The following is an 11,687-nucleotide window of genomic DNA, read 5'->3' as shown; positions in this document are numbered from 1 at the left end:
GGAAATAAAAGAATTACTGCTTTTAAAAAAATCCAGTGTTTATTTGAAAGGCTCACATAAAATTAAAACATAGGAAATAACGAGAAATTAGGAGCGATGTTGAAATTAGAACTTAGGCAGACAGGCCCTTGTTTGCTATTGTTCTTATTTTAGAGATAAGGACACCCAGATAATGAGTATTAATTTTGGAGATACATTGGATACTAAACCATCACAAAATGTTTTTTGGATGTGTTCTCTTCAAGACAGCTCTGCCGAATGGTTCCACCACGGGGACGTACTTAAAAACTAGCAAAGCCGCTTTTATTTTAGCTCAAGAAACTTGATTTTTTAAATATGATTTTTGACCCCCGTGGGCTTCCGGCTCGGACTACATTTCCCAGCAGGCCACGCTCGGAACTACGGGTGCCTACAAGAGGTTTCTCCACTTTGGTGGCGGCGCAGTCGCCGTGCGGACGGCGGACGGGCGGGCGCTTCGCGGTTTGAATGGCTGCGGGCTCTGGCCCTCAGCTCACCTGAGGACCGGCCGCCCAGGGGTGCGCTATGCCGTCGGGAGGCGACCAGTCGCCGCCGCCCCCGCCTCCTCCTCCGGCGGCCGCAGCCTCGGATGAGGAGGAGGAAGACGATGGGGAGGCGGAGGACGCCGCGCAGCCGGCCCGGTCGCCGGCGCCTCAGACCCAGCAGCGGTTCGAGGAGCTGTGCAGCCGCCTAAACATGGACGAGGCGGCGCGGGCCGAGGCCTGGGAGAGCTACCGCAACATGAGCGAGAGCTACACTCTGGAGGTGCGCCCGGGGGAAGAGAGGTGGGGCTTTCCGGGCCTAGTTGTCGCGCCCCACCGCGGGAATGGGGCCCCACCCCTCCGGGTCTGGCGCCCTGCAGGGACCCTCCGGGAGACCCCCGGTCTCCGGTCCCCAGCCTGCAGAGCCGTGGGACTCCTCCCTGGATACCTCGGTCCTGGAGACCTGGCTTTCGGGAAGCTTATAGCGGCCCTGCAACTGACCCTCGTCTCGCAGCTGTTCCCTTTCGAGTTCCGAGTGGGGAACACCTCTTGCCCTAAAGTGGCAGCGCGAGGCTGAGGTCGTGCTGGGGTCATGATTGCAGAAGTACAACCACCTTGTTGGCGGAATGAACAGGTGCAGTTGTTGAGGCCGTAAGGAGAAGGGGAGGGGGCTTGGCTGTGCTCCCACGGAGATCAGCCCGATTTTAGCGCCTCGGTTGCTAGGCTGCTCCTTCAGTTCTTTTCCTGCTGTGCCAAATTGCCTTTGTCCCGGCGTTGCATCCGTGGAGTAAGCGCGTCAAGTTTCGGGCTGCGTTTGTGTGTACACCGAGGCGAATCTTCCTGCGGGCAAATGAAACGGGCTTCCTGCCTTTCTGCATCTAGATACACGCCCCCCATTTGCCCCTAGGAAGTCCGGACTGGGACGACCTTGAGGACCTTTTGGTCACCCCAGACGTTACCCGGGACTCTATAGCCGCTGTGATTTCGGCCTGTCATGTCCCTTTCTTCGGACGGGGCTTGCCGAAGAGAAAACTGGCCCTTCTAGCCAGTGAGGCTCAACTCTGTAGGCACCTCCCCTTTATGGACCAATGGGAAGTGACACGGAAGTGTGGATTGTTTACCAGCTGTTTGCCTGTGTGTGGCATTAAACAGGAGGCCGTGAGATTTTCTGAAGTTGTTTTACAATTTGTGGAAAGAGCGGGGCCAATAGAATGAGGAGGCCTAAGCAAGGTATTGTTTAATTATAATAATAGGATGTTTTGTTTGCCTGTGTGTGACTCACTAGGGTTACTTTCTGTTTATTCTTGCAATAATAGAATCTTATTTCAATTCCTTCTCCCTGTAGTTACATCTACAGCGTGGAAGGAGGGGGGAAGGCTAGTAATATAGTGGCTTTAGAACTTGACAGACGTAGGTGACTTTGGACAGTTTGTTTCACCACTCCAAAACTCAATTTTGTGATATGTAAATCTGAGATATTTGTGCCTACATCAGAGTTCTGAAAGTTTATTAAGGTCATGTGTAGTTTCTGGCACAAAAGGTGGTCATGGACCCTGCTTCTGCTTGAGAGTTACAGAGCTCCTTCCTCTGCTTAGGTGATGTGGTTGTGGCTGAATAGGTCATATTCCTATTTATTTCTCAGTGGTTCTGTGGTCAGTGGTTTCAATGGCTCTTTGGTGATGGGCGTGGTGCTTCCAAATAAGCTCTTATTTTATCCTCACGGTCTTCTCTTAAATTGCATAGAACAAGTAATTATCACCGTACAGCTGAGGTATTTCACCTCAGAGGGGTTAAGTTGTATGAAGCCCGGTGTTATATGAGCAAGTGACAATTGATGGTTAGTAAATTATTTCTAAAAACACGTGTGTGATTACTCAATTTTTAAAAGACTTGGACTTCAGATTCTTAGCTCAGTTTACCCAATGAATGAACAAATAGGCATTTATCAAATATTTATCACCTCTTCTTCTTCTTTTTTTTAAAGATTTTTATTTATTTGACATACACAGAGAAGCACAAGCAGGTGGAACGCCAGGCAGAGAGAGAGGGAGAAGCAGACTTCCCACTGAGCAGGGAGCCTGATGCGGGGCTAGGGATGATGACCTTAGCGGAAGGCAGAGGCTTGACCAACTGAGCCACCCAGGTGCCCCTATCACCTCTTCTTTGCCAGATACTGTTGTAGATGGTGGGTACAGAGCAGCATACAAAACTTAAATCTCCACTGTTGTGGAGCTCGTAGTTGGGTATGCTCTAAGATAACGTAGGTTGTCAGTCTCATGGAAGTGTACGATGGAAAATAAGACTCATGAAATTTTTTAAAAATATTTTATTTGAGAGAGAGAGAGAGAGACAGAGACAGCAACAGAGATAGGGAGAGAGGGAAGGAGCCTGGAGGAGAGGGAGAAGCGGACTCCCCACTGAGCAGTGAGCCTGATGCAGGGCTCTATCCCAGGACCCTGAGATCACGACCCAAGTGGAAGCAGACACTTAACTGACTGAGCCACCCAGACTCCCCTCAATATGATGTTGAATACAGAGTATTGGTTATAGAATTTTATCTTTTGATTTCTTGTATTTTCTGGGCTTTATACTTGTAACTCATTTCATTCTCACAGCCCTGGGATAAGAAAATTGAGTCTCTGTGACTTAATTTGTCCCAGAGTGGGACACCCAGGGCATGTATGCTGAGAGAGTGAGTCAGGTAGAATTATTGCCCTTTCTGATCTTGCAAGGTACATAGCATCATTTTCACCTGTGCTATTAGTTGAGACAGTTGAAAATGAGGGAATGGAACACAGATTCCTATCTCCCAGTGTGAAAATGTTAATGTCCCAGTATAAGGAGCACATGGGATAGATAGAGCCATCATTGAAAATACAGTTTCCTGCAAACATAAAAACAGTGCCTTCCATTTAATCTAGAAAGGTTATTATATTGAAATGTTTATATAGCTCATTAGCTAAAACTCAGTTTTCTTTTATTTTTTACAGGGAAATGATCTTCACTGGTTAGCATGTGCCTTATATGTGGCTTGCAGAAAATCTGTGCCAACTGTAAGCAAAGGGACAGTTGAAGGAAACTATGTATCTTTAACTAGAATCCTGCGATGTTCAGAGCAGAGGTAACTATGTCAGAGTTTGAAAGGTAGAGTGTGACAAATATGAAAGCTCAAAAATCGTAGTGATATTAAGAATCCTCTCATCATTTCCCAGGCATTTGTACCTATAGAGTGCTGAATTTAGAAATTAGGTCGTGGTTTTCCTTTACTACATATAAGTATTTATTATATTTTTACTCTTTAGTGAAAAATATTGAAATTTTAATGTATTAGGCATTTATATGAAGAGTTTACTATTAAAGGTTATGGCTTATTGTACAGTATTGGGAGAATTCTAAATAAGGATATTGAGAAACTTTAGGATATACTCTAAATTGTAGAGGTAAATAAAATATGATATTAAACTTAAAACTACATGTACAGGATTTATATTTTAATATATGGAGTGTGTAAAGACTTCTCCGTTTCCTGTATTGGGGGATAAGCAACACTCTTACAATCAGTTCCTGAAAGGGCCAAATAATGGTTTAAAGAAGAGGCAGAAATTGCTTTTTCTATCTGTTGTATAATTGAATTGATTACATTTATCATTTGTGCCATTTGGGTGAATTTTCTTTTATGACTTACTAAAGATTGGCGGGAAAAGATTATTTGGCACTTTGTGGTGGGAGAATGCCACAGGCAAAATTTATGTACCTAATGGTTTAAAAAATCACTTACTATTAAAATAAGAAGAAATGTAATATTTAAGCTGTAGTCTATTAACCTTGAACTCCATCCCAAATTATATTTAGGCCTAAGAACAAGAGGCAGTGCATAAAGAGTTGAACCCCTGAACTGTATACCTGCATAAGTGGACTTAAATAAGGTGCAAAAGTATAATCATTACGGAGAAGAAAAGGGGAGGCAGGGCAATCCAGTTAGGATTGGAACTTTAGAAGCAAAGGTCAGATTATGGAATCATCATCATAAACCGTAGTAAATTGGCTTATCCAACATTTTAGTGCAAGTAATACAGTCCTAGGCTTTAGGTGTAGTTCCATTTCAGAAACTCAGTTTCGATCTTTAAATTTTTACCTTTGAGTTCAGATTATTTATTTTTCGCCATAATGGACTAAAATGGGTTAAAAACAAAGTATGTCAGGAGAAGGTATTTCCAATGTGTATAACTGACAGAAGATCAGCATCCAGATTTATATAAAGAGCTACTAACAAATGGTTGCATGTTTGACAAACAGCCACTAAACAAGGGGTAAAGAATGTGGTTTCCCAAAGGTCAAAACTCACATAGCTAATCGATGTATGTAAAGATGTTCAATTTCACTAGTAACCAAGGAAGTTCAAATTAAAAACAAGGTATCTGTTACTCTCATCAGATTGGGGAAATTTGAAGTCTGATAAAGCCAGCTTTGGTCATTATGTAGGGAAATGGGAACTCTGTATTGCTGGTGTACGTTGGTGAGAGTATAAATTGGCATGGCCCCTCGAATGGGAAATTTGACCAAATCTAGTGAAGTTGAAGATGCACAGTCTCCGATTCAGCAATTCTACTTCTTGGTGTCCTGAAAGAAGCTCTTACATACATGTACAAGAATGTGTCGATTACAGCATTTTGGGGTCATAATGTAAAAATAGAACTCAATTTCCATTGGTTGGGGAATGAATGCAGAAAGTCATGGTAGTTCATAGGAAGGAATATTTTTAACAGTTAAAATCAATGAGATCTACGTCTAACAGTGTTAATCTCAGAAACATTGAATGAAAAAGCAAGTTGCAGAATTCTACTTACAATATGATACTATTTATCTAAAATCTTAATGCCACACATACAAAAGATACCACTTACTGTTTATGGATACATTTAGATGCATATAGTACCTATACTAAGTAGTAAGTATAGTCACGGGGATGGGAAGGATTCAGACTAACTTTAGAATGGTGGTTATCTTTGGGCCGGCAGTGAGGGGCATGGGTTTAGGGAATAGTACAGATGGGAATTTGGCTGTTTTGGTAGATCTGATGCAAACATGGCAAAATTTCTTCAATATGTTAATGTTTGTTAAATTTGGCAGTTGAATACGTAAGTGTTGGTTACATTACTCTATTTACTATTTTTATTTCATAATTAAAAAATAAAGCCTTCTGATAATTTCAGAAAAATAGATTTAGGAAAATCAGAGAAATAAACCAATCTGTAAGAAATTAAGCTAGTCAGAGGCATGAGGTGTGATTTTATCACCGTCTTAAAGTAATATAATTTAATGAGTTAAATTTTTGATTATATTTGTGTACCCCACCTTTGTGTTAATTTTGAAAATATCTCCATTTTTTATTTTTAATATCAGCTTAATTGAATTTTTTAACAAGATGAAGAAGTGGGAAGACATGGCAAATCTACCCCCACATTTCAGAGAACGTACTGAGAGATTAGAAAGAAACTTCACTGTTTCAGCGGTAATTTTTAAGAAATACGAACCCATTTTTCAGGACATTTTTAAATATCCTCAAGAGGAGCAGCCTCGTCAACAGAGAGGAAGAAAACAGCGGTATGTTTTTATATTCGTTAGTCAGGAATATACTTTTTTTTTGATCTGTGCTTCAGTTCTGATCCCTCAGTTGGTGTCCCTCAATTTATTTTGTTAGGTTTTTGTTTTGTTTTGTTTTTGTGTTTTTGAGAGAGAGAGAGAGAGAGACAGAATGCTTGCACTGGGTGTGTGGGGAGGGGCAGAGAGGCTCTTCAGCAGGCTCCAGGCCCCGGGAGGAGGCCATCACGGGGCTCAGTCTCACAGACCATGAGACCATGAGCTAAGCGGAAATCAAGATTTGGTCGCTTAACCCACTGAGCCACCCAGACGCCCCTATTTTGCTGGTCTTAACAAAAAACAAAAAAACCCCAAATGTGATTTCATAAATAATCTTTCTTTCCAATAGTTCTCTTTTAATAATAATTTCTTGCTTCTTGATTCATGTTAGCCATGAAGAATTTGGCTTCCTTCATATTGCGAAATGCATGGAATTATTATTTCTGTAAACTTAACCTTTTCATTTAAGCACCCCAAAATGCAAAAGTCAGATCTTAGATATTTTTGCCAATTGGCCGCCTTGGATATAGAATTTGACTCCTCGATTTTCTGTTATTGGCTGTGTTGACTATTTGTATTATTTGACTTTTATGTCCAGCTTAGTGACAGATAATCCCCTCTGAACTGGCTTCTGTGTGTATTTTGAAGTTTACAGTCAATGAAGAGTAGAGAAATTAGATGGGGAAGAGTAGGGGACCTAAAATGATCATGAATTTGTGCTTTCTTTCTTTCTTTTTTTAATTTTTTTTTGGAAATTAAAAAAATGTTTTTTGAATTTGTGCTTTCTGATCATGTCTGCAAAATCTATAAGCTTACTCTGGCTCAGTGTTTTCCATCTTTCCCGATAAAGGCAATCTTGGGAAGTAAATTCTCTACCTTTATCATGAATACTTTTTCATAAAGTAGAATCGGAAATTTTTTTTAAGATTATTTATTTATTTGAGAGCGAGAAATAGTGAGCACAAGCAGGCAGAGCAGCAGGCAGAGGGAGAGAGAGAAGCAGACTCTCCGCTGAGCAGAGAACCCGATGTGGGACTCGATCCCAGGACCCTGGGATCATGACCTGAGCTGAAGGCAGCCACTTAACCGACTGAGCCACCCAGGCGCCCCTGGAAATTGTTTTTAAACTAAACTAGAAGAATGTTGACAAGACAAGTCAGGGAAAAGGAGTTGTTATACTTGAATGAATAATGTCTGCCTCTCTTTCTTTCGCTCACTCGCTCGCTCTCTCTCTTTTTTTTTTTTTTTGCTTCTCTTTCAATATAAGTTTTTTTTCCCAAATTATGAAAGGTGTTTACATAAGTAAGTGAGTAGCTTTTTTTAAAAAAAAAAAATTATTTATTTGAGAGAGAGAGGAAACAAGAGGGAGAGAAATGGAGCAGGGGCAGAGGCAGAGGGTGAGGGAGAAGCAGATTCCTTGCTGAGTGGGGAGCCCGACATGGGGCTCGATCCCCGGACCCTGAGATCATGACCTGAGCTGAAGGCAGATGCTTAACTGACTGAGCCACCCAGGTGCCCCAAGTGAATAGCTTTTAAAAATAAAAGAAACTCTGTACTTTCTTAGTTGACCCCACTGCTAAGGAAGCAGCTGGTGTAGTTTGCTTGTAGTTTTAGAGAACTATTTCCAAAGTTTAGTGCTTTGTTCTAAATCTGAGTGAGGCTGATTTCATCATTTACAGAAAGAGAGATAATATCTTCTCTCTTTGGAGTGTTGTAGAAAATGATTTTAGATTGTACTTGCTTTGATATTTAGTAGGGTATCTGTATTACCTAATTACAGTTAAGAAAATTGTAAAATAACTTAATTTTAAAAGTTTTACATTTAGATCACTCTGTAATTAGTACTTTTGGCTAATAGTAGTAACATACACCATTTACTGAGCGTTTATTATGGGGACTGTTCTAAGATTTAAATCTGTATTCAGGGGGCACCTGGGTGGCTCAGTTGGTTAAGTGACTGCCTTTAGCTCAGATCATGATCCCGGAGTGCCGGGATTGTCCCACATCGAGCTCCCAGCTCCATGGGAAGTCTGCTTCTCCCTCTGACCTTCTCCTCTCTCATGCTGTCTCTCACTCAAATAAATAAATAAAATCTTAAAAAAAAAAAAAGAAATATTAAATAAAATAAATCTGTATTCAGTGAATCCATATGACAGCCATATGAGGTTGATGTTGTTACAGGTAGAGAAACATAAGCCATTGAGAGGTTAAGTAATTTGGTCAGGGTCACACAGTAAGTATGGAGCTATTACTGAAATTAGTGGTCTGCTTGTAGAACCCATGTGCTTCATCACGACTCTGTACTACATCTCACACACACTTTGAAAATTTGTCACTGGGTATTTGTTGAGAACTTAGTGTGAAGTATGTTGTTAGATATTATATAGGACACAAGTATTTATTTATTTATTTTTGAGAGAGTGAGAGTAAGAGGGAAAGAGAATCTTAAGCAGGCTTCATGCTCAGCACAGAGCCCAGTACGGGGCTCAGTCCCATGACTCTGAGATCGTGACCTGAGCCAAAATCAAGAGTTGAATCCCTAACCAACTAAGCCACCCAGATGCCCCAGGACACAAGTCTTAAAAAAAAAAACAAACCAAAACCCTACAGCCACTGTCTTTTGAGAGCTTATAGTATAGTTGTGGAGAGGAGGCATGTAGAAATGTGAAAGACAATAGAAACGTACAACTTCTGAGCCAGAATTAAAGCACTGTACATGAGCCAGTCAGCTAAGGATCCATGGAGTAAGGAATGATGGGTAGGATTTCGATGGGTGAATTTGGAAATGTAGGTAGAGCCTTCATTGTAGGCTCCAAAGAAGGAATGCACCAAAGTGGCAAAATAAGAGGCAGTTTGGTCTAGTAGGTTGAATTCTAGGGTTCTCAAGTTAAAGATTCAGTTTTTAGAGTGGCTTGAGTTTTAAGCTAAAAAAAGTTTGGCTTTTATCTTGGTAGACATTAAAACTGAATAGTTCTCATGTGCCTGTGGTACGGAGCCACTTTTATTTTGTATTTTTTAATTTTTTAAAAGATTTTGCTTATCTTAGAACATGCACGAAAATGGGGAGGAGCAGAGTGAGAGAGAGAATCTCAAGCAGACTCTGCGCTGAGTGTGGAGCGCAATGAGGGGTTCGGTCTCCAGACCCTGAGGTCATGACCTGAGCGGAAATCAAGGGTCAGACGCTTAACAGTTGAGCCACCCAGGTGCCCCAGAGGCCACTTTTAAAAAGCAGGGCACTGAAATTTAATGTCGCTGTGGACTGGTGACTTAAGTACAGAACTCTGCCCAAGTAGAATGATTGTTCAGCAGATGACGAGACTGAGACATATGGACAGCAAGTGTGCTTTGTGAAGGACAGTGGGAGAACTAAACCCCAGTGTCCTGATTCTTCTTATTAGAGCTCCTGGTTGGAATGTGGAGACCATAGATGTTTTATCTAAACATTGCCGGGGGTTCTGACCAGGGTTAAGACGAGAACTTAAAACAGGTCCCGGGGTTCTGACCAGGGTTAAGACGAAAACTTAAAACAGGTCCGAAACTCCCTTCAACAGACAGCATTGACAAAATAGAATGGATCGTCTTAACGATAAAGAATAAAAAATTCTAGGAAGCCCAGAAGTTACATTAAATAGTCCTTTTGTGACTTAATGTAATCTGCAATGTCTTTAGGGAGGGAGGGATGGGTTTACAGTTTATCAGCTGTGATAAAGGGGGAAAAAATGGGGAAATAATCAGCATACACAGGTCCCAAAGCAGCATCAGCCTTGCTGATGTCATTAGAAGAACTGTTGTCACTCATTTTCCACCTTACCTGTCTTGACCTTGAAAACCATTCTTTTTTCTGGGATGAACTCTCCTTGGCTTTGTCCTTACCAGGATTTGGTTGGAGCAGAACTTTTGCGTGTTTTCTGTGTGAAGTGAATCTGCTCATTCCCTTTAACTGTGGGTTTCGTGTCTCACCTACTTTATAGTCACTTGTGGTGTCTTTCTCGCATGCTTCTGTTATCTCATGGCTTTTTTTTCTCCCCCAAAGGCGACAGCCCTGTACCGTGTCCGAGGTTTTCCATTTTTGTTGGGTGCTCTTTATATATGCAAAAGGTAAGACAGAGCAATATTTATCTAGATGTTAGCTTATTTAAATGTTCACATAGTACTTTTGTCAACCTGTAATGTGTATCAGGGAAAGATGCACAATGAAAAATTTCTTAAGGGTTTTAGTCTCAGATTCATTTTTGAGTATTGCTTTTTCATAAGAGATTTAAATTTCTTTATAATGTCCAAAACTTCTTTTATTAAAAGTGGAAAATCCTTTAATTTTGTTCTTATGTAACATCTTTTCTGGTCAAAACTATTCTTCTTCTGAGTTATGGACTGAAAACACATTAATGGTCTGTACTGGTATCTTCAGCTGTATTTTTCATGAGCCACATCTTATTTCTTTGAGTGTGACTGCTCATCTCAGTATGTGTAGTTCAGATTACTTTTTGCATCTTGTTCAAATAAAGACACTTGCTCAAATGCCTTTGGATACAATTTATTTCCTCCCCCTTCTCATCCCCCTTAACTTACCCAAGGTCTATATTCAGTGAAATATGTTTTTATTTTTTATTTTTTTGGTTCTCTCCATATTTCCATGTAGAAATGATTCTTAGTAATCTCAAGAAGAAAATAAGTTACATTAATTACATAGACTATGTAGAATGCCTTTGCTGTTAAGAAAACCCAATAAAATACAAAGTTATAACCAAAGAATCAGAGCTGGAAGGAATTTCATAAATGTAAGTGATTCTCATTATTAGATCAAGTAGCCCAAATAATTTACTTTTAAGGTTAGGTAACTGAGGCCCAAAAACTAGTTGCTAGGAGCAGAGCTAGGATTTGAACCCAGATCTAGCTCTTGGTTTCTTGCCAGAGGTAAAGGCCCTCAAGCAAGGATGCGTCACTCCATTGGTCTTGGGTTTGATGTGTCTGATTATAGCTGATTAAATGAGTTTTAACTAGCTAGTTAAATGAGAGCTCAGCCTTCCTCCTTGAGCTTTATGGTTGATTGAAGGTATTACCTAAGTGAAATGTCAGTCAGATAAAGACAATTATCATATGGTTTCACTCATATGTGGAATATAGGAGATAGTGTAGAGGATCATAAGGGAAGGGAGGGAAAACTGAATGGGAGGAGGTCAGAGAGGGAGAAAAACCACGAGAGATTCTTGACTCTGGGAAACAAAAGGAGGGTTGTGGAGGGATGGGTAGGTGGGAGGATGGGGCAACTGGGTGACGGGCCCTGGGGAAGGCAAGTGATGTGATGAGCACTGGGGGTTATATGCGATTGATGAATTATTGAACACAACATCTGTAACTAATGATGTTACTGTATGTTGGCTGATTGAATTTAAATAAAAGAAAAATCTTCTGCCAAAATAAGCTGCTAGTTATTCTCCTTTCCATCACATTGGCATATTTCTTTAGTGGAGATAAATGTGATAGGGTAAGTGGCACAAAATAAAGGCGTAGGAGAATATAAACTGTTCTCATAGTGGCAGTCACCCT

At 40.8% G+C, this 11,687-nt stretch overlaps 1 protein-coding gene across 2 annotated transcripts in view; it reads left to right on the top strand.

Annotated features, from left to right (window-relative positions):
- Positions 1-426: 426 nt before the first annotated feature.
- RBL2 (RB transcriptional corepressor like 2) overlaps positions 427-11,687 on the top strand; it is a 50,773-nt gene continuing 39,512 nt past the window's right edge. Inside the window, exons 1-4 of one of the 2 annotated variants that reach the window (XM_080827848.1) lie at positions 427-783; positions 3,491-3,621; positions 5,904-6,104; positions 10,174-10,238. In XM_080827848.1, coding sequence (XP_080683974.1) covers positions 544-783; positions 3,491-3,621; positions 5,904-6,104; positions 10,174-10,238 — 637 coding nt within the window. In that variant the 5' untranslated portion in view covers positions 427-543. Of the gene's footprint in view, positions 784-1,594; positions 1,731-3,490; positions 3,622-5,903; positions 6,105-10,173; positions 10,239-11,687 lie in introns of those variants that run through there. The other variant, XM_080827849.1, reaches the window with a different exon arrangement.

Source organism: Martes martes, assembly GCF_963455335.1.
Source record: "Martes martes genome assembly, chromosome: 17".
NCBI lineage: Eukaryota > Metazoa > Chordata > Mammalia > Carnivora > Mustelidae > Martes > Martes martes.
The sequence above is the reverse complement of the archived record's forward strand: the minus strand, read 5'-3'. Positions and strand labels throughout refer to the sequence as shown.